Source organism: Trichogramma pretiosum, unplaced genomic scaffold, assembly GCF_000599845.2.
Source record: "Trichogramma pretiosum strain Unisexual culture from Peru unplaced genomic scaffold, Tpre_2.0 scaffold75, whole genome shotgun sequence".
Classification (NCBI taxonomy): Eukaryota; Metazoa; Arthropoda; class Insecta; order Hymenoptera; family Trichogrammatidae; genus Trichogramma; species Trichogramma pretiosum.
Window position 1 is genome coordinate 558,575 of NW_019641613.1, and position 17,329 is coordinate 575,903.

At 44.4% G+C, this 17,329-nt stretch overlaps 1 protein-coding gene across 2 annotated transcripts in view; it reads left to right on the forward strand.

Annotated features, from left to right (window-relative positions):
• LOC106653607 (acetylcholine receptor subunit alpha-like 1) overlaps positions 1-15,197 on the forward strand; it is a 32,445-nt gene extending 17,248 nt beyond the window's left edge. For both annotated transcript variants that reach the window (XM_023458716.1, XM_023458717.1), the window contains 5 exons: positions 1,433-1,477; positions 7,203-7,312; positions 10,673-10,853; positions 11,234-12,424; positions 14,438-15,197. In XM_023458716.1, coding sequence (XP_023314484.1) covers positions 1,433-1,477; positions 7,203-7,312; positions 10,673-10,853; positions 11,234-12,424; positions 14,438-14,653 — 1,743 coding nt within the window. In that variant the 3' untranslated portion in view covers positions 14,654-15,197. The remainder of the gene's footprint in view (positions 1-1,432; positions 1,478-7,202; positions 7,313-10,672; positions 10,854-11,233; positions 12,425-14,437) is intronic.
• Positions 15,198-17,329: the final 2,132 nt, after the last annotated feature.

Consider the following 17,329-nt stretch of genomic DNA (forward strand, 5'->3'; position numbering starts at 1 on the left):
GGTAGGAAGGGAGAGATGGAACAAAAGTTTCTCTTATTTATGATGGCATAATACGAGCGATTATCGTAAACTGATTTTTTCGAGACGAGTACGTTGTTGTATTTCTTCTTCTTCTTCTTCTTCGTACTTTCCGTTAGCCTCTCTTTGCGATCATCGAATTATGAAATATATCAGATTTTGACTCTCTGCTCTGTATATATAGAACGAACGACAAACGTTCAACTCTCTGTGTATGCAGAAAACGAAATGGTAGTATAAACACGAGCTCCTCTCTCTCTTGTACAAATTTTCTTTTTATTTTTTTTTTCTCTCTCCGTACGCACACTTACCTTCGCTCCTTACTACGTATGTATATATTTGTGTATATATACACACTGTATATGCAAAAGAGAATAAGAAAGTGTGGAATCTTCGAGGTGCGCTATACATATATACATCGCGCGCGCCTGTGTATACACTTTTCATTCGCGATTTCGCTCCGGTGGCGCGCGAGCGAGCTTGCGAGCTTTTTACATATCGTAAAAGCCGAGTGGTATATATACACGCGCAAGGACTGCGTTAACTTTTTTTTTTCTCTCGTTCCACTTTTCTCTCTCTTTTTCCGTTTTTTTTTTTTACATTTCGCTGCGCGTCGCGCGCGCGAGTGTGTTTTATTAGTCCCTTTTTCGTTTACCCGCGCGTGGCAGCGCAGTGCATTACACAGACTTAAATCATACACCCGGGCCCGCCGCCGCCTATCTGCGAATATATATACGCAAGCGCTCCAGTGTACACACACGCGGGAGAGAGGCTTAGGTAATTTATATACATTTTTCGAGAGCGTGTTTGCGCGAGTGCGTGCGAGCTTTCGCGAGCTTTTCCTGAAAAAAAAAAAAAATAGTAGTAGAAGGGAGAGGACTGGTTTTATCGAAAGCTAAATGCTATATATATGTATGTATGGAGAGAGGCGAGCTTTGCAAGAATGTCTCGCAGCTTTAAAGCGAAGCTTCTTTTGTCCCTGGGACAGCTCGCACCTTTTTCGACCCTCCCCCGCCGAAAAAGCTCGCACTGCACACACACACGAATGTATACATTCTACTAACACACATGCTCTCAGGGCGTGCGAGGAGCAAAATTTATGGTCTCGGAGCTTTAGACTCGACGATTCAGCCTTTTTCCTTCTCTCTCTCTCTGTTCTCTCGCTTGGATAAAAAAAGCTCACGAGCATTTTAGTGTGTCAGCCGGAGCGAGAGAAGAAGAAGAAGAAGAAGAAGGAGGAGGAAAAAAGCCGCCTGACACACTGCACACATGCACACACACACACACACACACAAACATTCCTCCTTTGCCTTAACCCTCGCTTGCTTTATCACGATGAAACATTTTAAATAACGATTTGACCTTTTACATTTATTTTGTCTGACTCTCTCACTCTCTTACTTCTCTGTTGCAGAACCTGAAGAATCAGATTATGACGACGAACGTTTGGGTCGAGCAGGTAAGCGATAACCAGCATTGATTAAGCTCTTTCTCTCTCTCAATCTCAATCTCTTAAATTTCTTTTTTCCCCCCGCTCCCTTCTTCAACATCCGTATTAACTTAGGAGAGATCGCCTTACCACAAGGGGCTGCAGATCAATATTATTCCTCGGATGTTTGCCGCAATTAAAGCCTCATCATCGTCGTCGTTTTCTATACGTTAAACGCGATTTTTCCTCGTTATAAGCTCGTAATAAAGCCGTGGGTGAGGGGGGAGGCCGAGTATTCATTGACTTTAATTCACCGACACCTCGCCAGCTCGCAACGAAAGTGAATAAAATAAAGACTCGCGCGCTGCAGCGATCGAGTATAAACTCCCATCGGGTATTAATCTTTTATCGATTTGACGATAATACGTGTACACACAGAAGAGAGAGACAATGGCAAAAGAGCGTAAGAGATATAAAACGTGTGTGTATATGTGTGAAACAAGAAGGGGGTAAAGGACGAGTCGTCTAGACGAGGCTTTTGATTTATTCACAAGGCACACGAGCTTGCAACAGCGGCTGCAGCAGCAAACGGCAACGTTTCGATTACCGATCTGCGCGAATCCGTGTTATGCTACGTAACTAAATAATCGCGTAAATCCGCAACGACAAAAAGTAAGCTCGTATATTATAAACTTTTTTCAAAAGTTTAAATAGGGGCAAGTATGACAGTCTGATCCTTATAATTTTAATCTAACTTTAAAATTCTTTCTCTTATTTATGAAACTTCTAATTTAAAATTGTTAATGATTAATTACTTAGCTATGATAGTAATGAAATCCAATACATTCCGACAAGTATTCAAGCAAACTAAAAATGTTTTCTCTCAAACTATAACCATGATGCAAAGTTTGTGATAAAATAATTCAATAACTAATCATATGACTGTTGACATTAATAGTAACTGTTAGATTCAATAATCAATCACATTCACATATTATTGAAATCAAATACATTCCGACAAATATTCAAGCAAACTAACATTTTTATTTCTCAACCGATAACCACAATGCAAAGTATAATTGTTAGAATTGATAGTAATTATTCAATTATATACAGTGATAACTGAAATGATACTCTCATGCGATCATGCAAAGGTAACAGTGGTATGTAAAAAAACCTTACTTATGACTCTACTTGCCCGGCCGTCTCGATCAAATCCGATGCGAACATTACAATTTCACGTACCGAAAGAAAACCATATATTTTACAAAAATTTTCTGAACAGTTAGTTACATTTTTCAATTCAATGATGTATAGTAACATAATCTTATAATCCCTTTACATGAATGACATTTAGTCTTTTTTATGAACTGATGGAAGAATGATTCTGAGAAAAAATTGTATATTAAAATAGAAAAAGAATGCAGGCTGGTGACTTTATATTTTGTCTTTAATTAAGTAAATTTTTTGCGTGTTTTTGTAAAGATTAGATGAGCAAAGGTCTCATGCACTGTAGACCCATTAAATTAAAGGCTTCTAATAAAATGACGAAAACTTTGAAAACTATATTTTTTATGTATTGATAATTATTATATGACGATTGAGAAAGTCTTGAATTTTATCGAGACGGCCGGGCAAGTAGAGTCATAAGTAAGGTTTTTTTACATACCACTGTTACCTTTGCATGATCGCATGAGAGTATCATTTCAGTTATCACTGTATATAATTGAATAATTACTATCAATTCTAACAATTATACTTTGCATTGTGGTTATCGGTTGAGAAATAAAAATGTTAGTTTGCTTGAATATTTGTCGGAATGTATTTGATTTCAATAATATGTGAATGTGATTGATTATTGAATCTAACAGTTACTATTAATGTCAACAGTCATATGATTAGTTATTGAATTATTTTATCACAAACTTTGCATCATGGTTATAGTTTGAGAGAAAACATTTTTAGTTTGCTTGAATACTTGTCGGAATGTATTGGATTTCATTACTATCATAGCTAAGTAATTAATCATTAACAATTTTAAATTAGAAGTTTCATAAATAAGAGAAAGAATTTTAAAGTTAGATTAAAATTATAAGGATCAGACTGTCATACTTGCCCCTATTTAAACTTTTGAAAAAAGTATTAAAAAGGTTTTGAATTATTCTATTATAAACATTTCAGTAGGATAACAGATTAAAACAAAAAATTGTTAGTTTGATCAATACTTGACGGAATTTATTAGATTTCAATAATATCATAGCCAAGAAATTGATTATCATTTACGAGATGAGATTACCAATTGAATAGTTTAGAAACATAAGGTAGCACAAAAAAATATGCGGATAAGACGGACATACTTGCACATCAATGATATTCTTATGATACACGTAGAAAATTTGAAAAATACGTCCTGACAATAAAATTCATGCGAAAACATCGCGACTTCTCGGAGAAGATCATCGTCAAGTCCGGATCCCAAAATAGTGCGTCGAGCAGACTACTTCAGGTGATTCCCGTAAGATAACATCGCGATTTCCCGCAGAAAATCATTGTCAAGTCCGGATTCCGACCTATTGGGTGAAGCAAGCCACCTGGGACGATATTCGTGCGAAAACAGCGCGACTTCCCGGAGAAAGTCATCGTCAAGTACAGATTTCGACCCAGTGCGTCGAGCGAGGCGCCCGAGACGATATTCGTGCGAAAACACCGCGACTTCCCGGAGAAAGTCATCGTCGAGTACTGATCTCGACCTAGTGCGTCGAGCGAGACACCCGGGACGATATTCGTGCGAAAACACAGCGACTTCCCGGAGAAAATCATCGTCAAGTACTGATCTCGACCTAGTGCGTCGAGCGAGACACCCGGGATGATATTCGTGCGAAAACACAGCGACTTCCCGGAGAAAGTCATCGTCAAGTACTGATCTCGACCTAGTGCGTCGAGCGAGGCACCCGGGACGATATTCGTGCGAAAACACAGCGACTTCCCGGAGAAAGTCATCGTCAAGTACTGATCTCGACCTAGTGCGTGGAGCGATCTGCCCGGGACGATATTCGTGTGAATACATCGCGACTTCCCGGAGAAAGTCATCGTCGAGTACAGGACTCGACCTAGTGCGTCGAGCGAGTCGCCCGGGGTGATATTCGGGCGAAAGCACCGCGACTTCTAGGAGAATCTTCGATATATGCGACATATATACGCGACAGCACGTATATGTATACACAACACACAAAGGCAATGCGTATGAGGTGTTAACATTTTTTAGGTGTTAACATTTTTTATGCTTCTCACTTTCATAATGTTGTTTTTATCGAAAGTCGTGAACTTTTCGAAAATTCGAATACCTCATATCGATAGGATTTTTTCCAAGGAATCTGATGGGCTTATCAGATTTTCGATAACTCTTATCAAATTCAAATGAGAGCGAAAAGAAAGTCTGCGGGAAGGTATGGGCTGTATATGAGTAGCGGCGTGTCGTCACTTAGTTCCTGTCATACTTGCCAGGTGGAGCGCGACACGCGCTCCTCGATAAAACGCGTATGAAAGGGCTTCGAGTATTATGTTATTGTTGCTCCATTACCAATGTGTGTGTGAGAGATGAGCTCTTTCTTCGAGCCACACACACACATATCGCAATTATTATTCAGCCGTACTAATCTACATTTTTCAACAATAGCCTCGGAGGCTGAGCTCTGTCTTTTTACCTTGACTGCCGCATGCAGCTGCAACGGGTATAATAATAAGAGGGCCTCGCTAGATTAACTCCGTCTGTTTTCCAACGGCCATACATCCGTTGCCAAGTTGTCCTCTCTCTCTCTCTTTCTCTATTCTATACGTTATAACGTGGTATTATAAGCCGCTTTCGTGCACCGACACACACACACACTCGTCTCATTCTTTCTTCTTTTTTTTTGTCGTACGTCAGACTACGACGACGACGACGACTAATCAGATTTCAATTATATATACATATCCTACGTCGCCCAAACGTGTGGCACAGTTGGATATCAGTAGTGGTGAATGCGACTTTTGTTGCTGGGCCAAGCTCATGCGGACGGACGGATGAAATTTAATTTCGTGTATTCTCACGTGGCCGCACGCGCGTGTATAGCACACACGTGTAATAATGTACGATATATGTGTACATCATAAATGTACATGTATTTCTTGCAACACGATGATGCGGAACGTCGTTGCGACGGGTCGCGACAGGTCTACGTATTTTCGAATGGTTTCGAAATGTAGGCTCAATTAGCTTTTGCTTAAAGATGCATATAATATATGTGTTAATTGAAGCAAATAAAAACATTACCCTAAAATAAATAAAGTAGTAGCTCTTACTTAATGCTAAAACTTTGCCTTTTTTCTTTTGGTTTTCGAGAAGTCGGCCGTGCGCCACCTAACGCTGAAGTATGAACTACTCCTTAACAATAAGAGTTATAAAGTACGTGGAATTTTTGGTACGATTGCCTCAGTTCTCAATACATCAATATTTTGTCATTTTCAAGCGTTTTGCGTTACTTTTAATCAAAGTATCGTTATTAAATTCTATGAAACAATAACAGTGTGTCTATCTCAAATGGACAGTCCATCTCAAAAGTTCCGACATTGGTCAAATAAACAGACAGTTTATTTACTTTGATATACTCTCTAATATCATACAGTAACTTTTGCTATTGTAACGTAAATATTTTACGAACGGCCAGAAAATTATGTATATTATCGAAAAGCGTGAAAACGGTCCGTCTTCCGACGTTTTCGTGCGCTTGATCAAAATTTCGATAATTGCTCGCGACGCAAAAGCCCGATATTCAACTCCAAATAACGACGGTTTCGATTCATCAAAAAATTTCATACGAACACTTCAGAGATCAAAAACGCCTCGTTAATGTTTTTTTTCGTTATATCAAATATTTTTTCCATGCTCTCCAATCCCGTTTCGAGGCCAATTTTCTTTATAGGTCCGATGCATATAATGAAAGAGAGAGCAGCTGCGCCTCGCACAGTCTCTCGCTCTCTGTCCTTAATAAATTGGTTGGTCCACTCGCACACACATACACACACACACACAAGCTTGACGCGCGCGAGAGAGAGAAAGCCACTTATGTGTACTCGCTCGCTCTTTCGCAAGCTCCGTGAGTAGAGGTCGAGTAGATATTCAACGTATATATATATACGCTGCGAAACGCAATTTGGCGCGCGGGAAACGAAGTTTGTTGTTCCGTAGCCACCGCCGCCGTAGTACCGATCGTCGATCGATGACGTTCCGCGTGTAATGGTACGCACGCTTTTATACGTGTGTCCGTGTGTGAGTAACGTAATGTAACATTGAGATATAAAGCTCGACTTATAATATATGTAAAGCTCCGCAGAGGGAGAGAGTATAAGTGAGAGATCTGTACGCGGTATCTCGAGATAAAACGAGGGTAATTCTCATATCTGCGCGGCACTCGAGCTGCGTGGAGCCTAGGAACGACGATACTTAAAGACTAATTCGCGCAGCTCGGGTCTCGATAACTACTGCGCTCGAAACTTTGGCCTCGAACGAATTTAATCAGCGCTGCTCCTTCCAACTCCTCCTTCTCTCCATACCCCTGTGCTTCTATATGTACCCTGACGCGTTTATGTAAGAGAACGAGAGTCGAGAGAGAAGCTCGTATAATCGAAGCATGAGATTCGTTCTCGCGGCATTTTACACATTTTTTGCGCACGTTATAATAATGTACTCTCTTTTTGTTCGTGCTTGTGTCCGCAGGAGTGGAACGATTACAAGCTCAAATGGAATCCCGACGACTACGGCGGCGTCGACACGCTCCACGTGCCCTCGGAGCACATATGGCTGCCAGACATCGTACTTTACAACAAGTGAGTACCTATTCCTTTTTATTATATAATATATATATAATATATATACGCGACGTATAGGTGCACGAGAGACCGTCGTATCGTACATTTATATCGTATATATATAGCGTATATGACGCGCGGGGGAAGCGCAGCATGAATATTTCAAGGTATACCTGCGTATACCTTGGCTCATTATACACCAGCGCGACGAGCTCGCGATTGTATTATTATATACGTGTGTGTGTGTGATGATGAAAGAATGAATGTGTCGCACTCGCGATGTGAGGCTCGCGCTCTCGCTGGCCCCGAAATAAGGTGAAAGGGTCAATGGGTCATAGGGGCTACTGGCATAGCTAGGCTACGTATATGCACAGAGACAGAGAGAGCGTGAGAAAGATGAGAATAGAGAAAGACAGGAGAGGAAGAACGAGAGAGAGAGAGAGAGAGTCGCCCATTAAAAAGACACATACCGAAGTGGCAAGTAGATAGCCTACGGTACAGCTCCCAGCGGGTAAGCGCACTTTTCATTCTTCTCTCTCTCTCTCTTTTTCTCCTGTAGCTCTGTACGTATATATATCCCTGTGTACACCTACACACATCTACGCCCCGTCATAAGCAAGTGCTCGACAAATATGCCCTACACGCTACAATGTTCTTTTTCTTTGGCATAAGCGCGTGCATATACTGCGATCCTTATAACGATCGCCTTAACTCTACGTAGTAAACGCGCTGATTCGTTCATTCATTTATTACCATGATTTCTTCTTCTTCTTTCTTTCATTTTCTTCCTCCTTTTTTTTTTGTCGTCGTCGTTGAGCACGAAAGTACGCCTCGTTAAGATTCATCGTCGTTGTCGTCGCTCGCAAATCGAAATAATAAAGCGGGAGGATGCGCGCGAGGATCATTTAACGAAGAAGAAGAAGAAGAAGGAAAAAAATAAACGAGACGTAATAAACAGATTCTTTCCGAATTTTCGTATTATTATTATCACTATTATCATAATCATCCTGAGCTTATCTACACACACACACACACACATACACAAATAGCCAGAGCGGATGACGCCGAGCTTTCAACGATTAAACTTGCTTTAACGCACTTAGCGCAGCAACACGGGGCCGCGACGGTGTGTGCGGCCAACTTTCAGAGCTCCCATGCGCGCGCGCCACTGCCGCTGCGGCGAACAATCAAAAGCTTCGGCGAACGAATTACTAATTGGTGTGGCTGCAGCGCAGCTCTGTCTGCCTCGCTCGTTTCTGTCTCTTTCTCTCTCTCTCGGCGGAGGAAAATATTTGATATATCCAACTCTTGATTATGTACATTATTAAAGTCGCATAATTTTTTTTCTCTCTACCTCGACTCGCGCTCGCTATAATAATATTTCCATCGTATATAGTCTTCGAAACAATGGCAATCGAGGAGCTCACCCCGAATGAGTGAGAGGGGGTAAACGTGACTGCGGAGTGTAATAAGCGAAAATCAATAGATGAAAATTCACCTAGCAAATAATATTCGCGCGAGCGCCGCAAATGAAACGAGAATAAAATATTAGCGAGTTGGCCGCGCGCACTGCATACACAGACAGGCGAAAGAGAGAAAGAGAGAAGCTCGCGGCGGAATCACAAAGATACTAAAATATTACTCTCGCTCGCTCGTTCGCGATTCTGTATATCAAGTTCCGTACTGGATTATATAGGCAGGCGCGCGCGCGCGATACAAATTTTCGAAAACGCGAAACACGCGCCCGCGCGAATACCAAACGAAAATTCGATGAATTATTTATACCAGAGAGAGGAGAGAGCGGCAGCAGCAGCTACGAATCTACGAATTTGCAAAATACCTTTATATAAATATAATAATAATAATAATAATAAATCCAAATGTGTATAAATATTCGTAGTCCACGTTCGTCTCGATCGTAGGTCTATGCACGTACGCTCCGAGTCGAGGCGGATAAAAAATTTTTTCGGCCCACACGTGTCCGACCGTTGCCTATTCGTTCTATATACGTGCTTTAATCAAGCGATAGAGTAGCCGGACGGAATCGTGATACACACACATACAGGCAGACACATATGTATATAATATGGGCGAAATATCGAGAGCTATAGAGCCATAGACTGCGCGGAGGCGTATGATAAAAAAAAATGGGGGGAGAGAATCGAGAAATTCACTATTTCAAAGGCGTACGCCTCGTCGATCAAACGATAGAGCAAAAAAAAAAAGAAAAAAGAAAGTAGAAGAAAAAGGAAGATGGGTTAAAAAGAAGAGAGATCTCCGCGAGAGTGAGTCACGAGTTGGTTAGCTGCGAGAGAGAGAACGTAAAGAACAAAGAGTCAAGCTTATCGCCTGCACCTTTGGAAGCTTCGACGGAATGAATATTAATGAAAAGACTTGAGCTTTCGGTCGTGTGGATCTTTCTCTCATTGTACGTGTATGCGCGCGTGTGTGTCTACGAAGAGCGAAAGAGGTCCTTAACGTCTCGCTATACGTTCCGCAGGGCGCTCGATGTCCCCGAAAAATAGAGCATACCCGCACACATACATACACGTATATATAACATCTCAAGAGCGCGACAACTTTGACACAAAAAAAAAGAAGAAGAAAAAGTAGTGGAAGAAGAATGAGTGTAGCCTAGCCCAGCAGAGAGAACTCGGTGCGCCCACAAAGTAGTATGTGTATAAGCTTGCAAGGGAGAGAGAGAGAGAGGGAATTTATGGAATGTGCAGTAGATTTTAATCGAGTCGTTTGGCTTGCTGCTCGCGCGCGCGCCTGCAAGCTCTCCGGCAGCAGGTAAAGAGTAACTTTACGTAAGACTTGCGAGGGGGGGAATCGACAAAATCAGTCCACCTTTACCCTGTATAAATATCTAGCTGTGGGAGCTTGCGGGAGAGAAAAAGAAACAAACCCGCTCGATCGGAAGAAAACGATCGCGTTGATCTCTCTGCCGCAAGCTCCACTCGAGCTTGCAGCGGCACGGGGTAACTTATATACATATATATTATATTGATTCACTGCGCGCCGCGTCGCTGCTGCTGCTGCTGCTTTTCTGTTGCTCGCTCGACCGAAAGGCAGAGAGCAAAACGAGTGTGTGTGTGTATATACGCTACATTTGTCTGTGTGGGTTTGTACGTTTTCGCCGCAGAGAAACGTGAAATGAATCTCCATGACTAGCCTCCCAAAGGATCGAGCTTGCGAACGCGAATTTGCATTTCCGTTTGTGTGTGTCTGTCTCTCTCTCTCTCGCGTCGATTCACCGCAGCTCGGCAACCGCGCCGATATATATACATGTGCACGCGCAACTGATTCAGGAACTGATTTTTCTGTGTTTTTTTTTGTTTTTGCTCCGTTCCCGTCGTCGTCGTCGTCGTCCCTCAGCGCCGACGGTAATTACGAGGTGACGATCATGACCAAGGCCATACTGCATCACACGGGCAAGGTCGTGTGGAAGCCGCCGGCCATCTACAAGTCGTTCTGCGAGATCGACGTCGAGTACTTTCCCTTCGATCAGCAGACCTGCTTCATGAAGTTCGGCTCGTGGACCTACGACGGATACACGGTGAGTTCATATGTTATAATGTAGGCCACCGCGAGCACACACACATATGCACACGAGTCCGTGCTATTATAACATAAAATTTTCATTCGCACGCTCGTGCATTCTTGATATATAGCTAACGTAGAGAGAGAGCTTGCAGCAGCTGCTGCACGAGCCTATATGTATGTCGGACAAATCCGACTGTCCGATATCCGGGCGGAGAGAGAAAGAGCTATGTATATAGAGGTTGGTCCAGCCCAGAGAACCGATAAATCTACGCGCGCGGCCTAAGGTGCTGCAAGCTCTCTACGTGTGTGTATGTGTGTGTACGCGAATGCCTCTGTATATAGCAGCAGGGCGTGGCTCCCACACGGTCCATTTTTTTTTTGTCGGACACACAGGTCGATCTGAGGCACTTGCTCCAGAGCGAGGACTCGAACGAGATCGACGTCGGCATCGACTTGACCGACTACTACATCTCCGTCGAGTGGGACATACTCAAAGTGCCGGCGGTGCGCAACGAGAAGTTCTACATCTGCTGCGAGGAGCCCTACCCCGACATCATGTTCTACATCACGCTGCGTCGCAAGACCCTCTTCTACACCGTCAACCTGATCATCCCCTGCGTCGGCATCTCCTTCCTCTCCGTGCTCGTGTTCTATCTGCCCTCGCACAGCGGCGAGAAGGTCTCCCTCGCCATCTCGATCCTCCTCTCGCTCACCGTGTTCTTCCTCCTTCTCGTCGAGATCATACCGTCGACCTCGCTCACCGTCCCCCTACTCGGCAAGTATCTGCTCTTCACCATGGTCCTGGTCACGCTCTCGGTCGTCGTCACCATAGCCGTGCTCAACGTCAACTTTCGCTCGCCCGTCACGCACAAGATGGCGCCCTGGGTCAGGGTCGTGTTCATCGACGTGCTGCCCAAGTTCCTGCTGCTCGAGCGGCCCAAGAAGGACGACGACGGCGACGAGGCCAACGCCGAGGACGAGGAGGACGACGAGGACGACGACGGCTGCTCGGAGCTCGACGACGACGAGGACGAGGACGACGGCGGCGGCCTGGACGCCGACGAGCGCGACATGATAGTGCGCGAGGCCAACGAGCTCGCCGCCGTGAAGCAGCAGCCGCCGCTTGGCTCGGATCACGCCAACGGCGGGGCGATACTCACCGACGTCTTCCACATGAGCCCGGCCCCGCCGACGATCGAGGTCGGCACCTATCCGGACGTGTACGTCGGCTCGAAGGGCCGCTACGCGGCCGAGTACGAGCTGCCACCGGGGCTGCCCATCGTCAATCTGCCCTCGTCACCGGCCCACCTGAGACTCGGCGACTTCGCCGTGACCGTGGAGCACGACGGGGTGGTGGCGCTGCCCCTGCCCGGGGCCGACGACGATCTCTTCGGGCCGCCCTCGCCCAACGGCTATCCGCTGGGCTTTCATCATCATCATCATCATCATCTGCATCCGCATCCGCAGGATCCGCACGAGCTCCAGCCCAGCCCGACGTTCGAGAGGCTGCGCGACGTCGAGCGCACCATCGAGGACGCGAGATTCATCGCCCAGCACGCCAAGAACAAGGACAAATTCGAGGCCGTGAGTAATATATACCATATGACGATGAGAAAAACTTTTTAATTTAGTCAAACTCTCTTTTTTATAATACGGAGTGCTACGCGCGAAATAGATTTGAGCCTTTTTTACTCTACATATACGTAACGTAACAATACACGCGAGCCAGTGATTTATCACCTCTTTTGGACGAGCTCCGATCAACGCGCGTACCCACGAAGCGAAATGAAACAAAATGAAAATAGCTTTTAATCGCTTTTTTAGCGGTCGCACGCGGCAGCACACGCATACAGAGCCTGAACCACCCCTTCTCGTGAATATTCATTTGCTCTCGCGCAAATGTATGTTTTTTTTTTATAAAAGTTAAAAGAGCGTTATACTGGGTCAAAAATTGCATAAAAATGTGTATTACGTATATATATGGCGTGGCACTCGCGTATATATATTTTATATATTGCGTAGGGTACGAGGTTGGGGGAGGAGACGACTCCCACGGCGTTACTTCCGATTCAACGTTTTTTTTTTTTTTTTTTAACGCGCTTAATAAACGAGAATAAAAAAGTGGGCGAGCTCGACTTTTGACGCCACCGACGCGCACGAGGGGATTAAGCGCGATACTTTTTTTGAAGTACAATGATGTAGGCCAATACATATATCTATAATCCATTTGTATATAAACATACCGATCAGAACCACGGGTATGAAAATCTCTCGGTAAATATCCAAGCTTTTACATATATACGCGCGAAGTAATAATGTAGGTGTGCACGGTCAGCAGCAGCAGTGTATTATGTGCACACACACATACACTCACACACACACACACTCACATAGACGAGCGGGTATAGGGCAATTAATTAACGGTAACATAATCCAGTGCGCTGGGGCTTCGATGCCCGATCGCGATAACCCATAGCTCGGTGTAGATACGAGAGAGAGTGTGTGTGTATATACATAATAGCTGCCCGAGCTGAGTATATATAACACACATAGATACACACACCTAGATTCCAAATTTGATAGTAAAGAGCGATATTCGCTCTCTCTCGGTTGCGTAATCTCCAGAGGAGAGGGAGGGTTGGCTTCTGCCAACGTGTGCATTATAATGTAGCTGCTGCTGCTGTGCGAGCTTTTTTGGCCCTAATCTCCGGTGTGTGTGTGCGCCTGACGTTTATATAGCACACATTACAACGGCAGCTTCGTCCCATCTACTTTGGAAATGACACAGCTGATCGTCGCACCAGCCGATCGTTCAGTCGATGTTATACACACACACACACATGCGCATCGCACATCAATCTCTTTCTTGCCGTCGCGTCGAGTCCTCGAAGGCCGATCAACTACACACTTTGCTCCCTTAAGAGAATATAAAAAGAGGAGGGGTTGAAGCTTGTACGCGTGTGTGTGTGTGCGAGGGACCGATTTCTCAATGTCTTATACCGCCTTTCTATCCTTTTTCAGCCGTGGCAAAAACTTTACCACCTGTTAACTGCCGCCGACTCGTCTCACTTTGTCTTCTTGTCCGTTCAATTATCCTCCCTCCCTCCCTCTTCGCTCCTCGCTGGATACTATACCGAGAAAGCCGCCTTATATATAGCTCGGCAATATAACGTCCGAGAAAGCGCAGAGATGAGTGCGGCACCATAGGTATTAGGCGCGGCTAGACTCCGCTCTCACCCTCACACATATACCGGTAAATCAGATCAAGCTCGAGTAGTATAGCGAGTGAGACGTTAGCTATAAAGCGTCAAAGCGCGAAAACCGAAAGTAGTCGACGTTATATAGACAGGCATACGTATAATATCGATCGCTACGTGCAGCACTAGAGAGAGAGCGAGAGGATAAATAATTTCACGACGCGCGCGGGTGAAGCTTTAAAAGCTCCTCCGCGCACCGCTCGGCGAATATAAATAATTCCTGTAGCACTTCGCGCGCGCGCTCGTATCCTGCAAAACTCCTTTCTATATACATGATATGTAAAAATAATCACGTTTCTCTGTTTTTTTTGTTTTTCTTCTGTTTTTGAACTAAACTCAGGTCGAGGAGGACTGGAAGTACGTGGCGATGGTGATCGACCGCATCTTCCTGATCGCCTTCACGATCGCCTGTATCGTCGGCACGGCCATGATCATACTGCAGGCGCCGAGCCTGTACGACACGACCAAGCCGATCGACATCGAGTACAGCAAGATCGCCAAGAAGAAGCTCATGCTGATGAATCTGGCCAAGATGGCCGCCGAGGAGGAGGATTAGCAGTGGCTCACGACGCCGCGAACGGCGATGGTGGACGCTAATTACGATTCTGCTACTGTTGCTGCCGATGCTGCGATTCAATTTGCAACGACAACGACGACGACGACGACGATGACGATCGTGCAGGCAGCGAGCTGAGGTCGATAAAAAAGGCTCGTACTCGACACCACCAGGACGGATACGACGTACAGGTGAAAAATGATACACACAGACATTTTAAGCGTTACGATTAATGAAAACAGTGCTTCGCGCGTATTATTAAGTACGAGAGAGGTGAAGATGAAAAAAAAAATTATAAATAACGAAGAAGAATTATATTAATGAGAATACTATGAGATAATGATAAAATAAATAAAATAAAATAAAAACCGTAGACGAGGGTCTCAAGTGCCAAATTTTCAATCGTGTTAACCGTATTTTTGTACACATCCGCTTTTCGTAACTAACTCGCTATACGTTTACGTGTATGATTATCCTTATTGTCGTTGTCATTATCGTTATTATTATCATTAGTATTGTTATTATTATTATTATTATTATTATTATTATTATTATTATTATTACTATTATATAATTGACGAAACATGTATGTATAAGTGTATGTATGTGTGTGCATGACGACGACGTGTTTGCCCGCAAAAGGACGCGATGACGATAATGCCTGCGAGTGAAAGGAAAAACAAAACTATAATCACATTTGTGTGCGCGACTGTACGAATCGTTGTTATTACGATAATATAATATAATGATAAATCTGTTGACACGCTGTCTCGCAGAAATTATAGTATTATTATAATGGTATAATAATCGCGTCTGACACATTCACGTATATAACACGCACGAAATTACACATATGACAAAGTGTGTATCTGTGTGTGTGTGTGATATTGGCAAAATTGCGCTATATACCGCCCGGTGTGCGCGACGATATAAAATTATTATTTCGTGCAACGACAACGGCGACGACGTTATATGACACAAAAAATATATATATGAGCTAAGCGCACCCCCCAGCTGCCGACGAGGTGCAGTACCTACTTTACGCCAGCAGCAGCAGCAGCAGCAGTCCCGAAATTTGTAATAATAGTAATAATAATAATAATGCGTAAAACGACGTATACACGCATGCACCGTATTAAGCGCGATATCGTTATTATAGCGCAGTGCAGCCGTTGTTATATTGCTGCCGCTGCTGCTGCTGCTGGCTCTGGAATACATGTGTGTGGCACGCGCACAATCCTCCTCCTGCTCCGAAAAACTGCCAATTTTATACTCGCGTAATCAAGTTTATATATACGTCGAAGAAAGAGGAAAAAAAAAGGGGAGAGAGAGAGAGAGAGCTCGGAAAGAACAAAGACACAAAATTGAACCCGCTCATGCTGTGTAGCAAAGTACGCGCCGCGATCGAGGTAATTTGTACATCGGGTGAAAAAACACGTACACGTTTCTCCGTTTCGTAGATGTGTGTGTGTGTGTGTGTGTGTGTGTGTGTGTGCGCGCGTGGGTGGTGCAGTACGTAGTACGGGAGGCGGTTTGGTGGCTCTACAGGAAAAGGCACAGAGAGATAGTGCCAAGTTTTTTCGGGTATGTTGGGTTTGTGTGTGTGTATGTGTGCGTGTGTGTACGTCCGCTGACATGAGTGTTGGAGAAAAAGAGAGTCGTAGTAGAAAGAGAAAGAAAAGAACAAAGGGACGCCGCTGCCGGGCGCAATAAGACGAGCTTTCCACTGCAGCGGCATGCGGAGCTTGCGATGGTGGTATATGGCTGCTGTGTGTTGTGTTCGCGGCGGCGGCGCGCGGTAAGACTGCAGAATACCCAAACAAGCACATTACATATAAAATGTACAGGCGCGCAAAACACATACTTGTATGTATTATACGCTTAAATATAAACGTGCCAAACTGAGGCTGTGGATATCTTTCTCTCTATACTCTCTTCGTATCCTATAACTTTTCCTTCGAATGCATCGTGCATGCGATGTACGCGCGTACACAGGGCCAGGGGCACGTCTCGCGAATACGGTATTTAAATAAAATATAAATGTAATAATAATGAATGCCACGTGTGTGTGAAGAAAAAAAGAAATTCTTAAGGGAGAATTTGAGCTTATAATAAATACGACGCGCATAAAAAAACATCAAAAACAACGAGCCGGTATGTAAACAATGATAAAGGTGCGATAAAATGACGACGGGTGGGGGGTGAGGGGTAGCGTAAAAAACATCGTGTGTGGTCTCTTATACGTCGGTTTTCATGATCACTAGAGGCCGTGCGTGTGTGTTGGTGATCTTCGTCGTCGTCGTCGTCGGCTGGTTCCGTCGAGCTCGCTCTATCCTTTGATATATAGACTCACTTTCGTACAGACACGCATATATACGACGCATACACCTATATACGCAAACACCATCATCGTCTTTCTCTCTCTCGCTGCAACGCAGCAGCAGCAGCAGCAGTAGAGTATATAGCGGTGCACTGCTGCGCTCCTCCGCCACCACCACTACCACCAACGCCGCAGCAGCAGCGGCAGCAACGCGCAGCAGCCCCAACGAGAGAAGAGCTGCTACTGGTACTGCCGCTGCTGCTGCGATCGATATACCCCCGTAACGCAGCGCAGTGCGCACATATATACTCGCACATACGTATACGTGTACTTAAATATACATACATAGATGTATA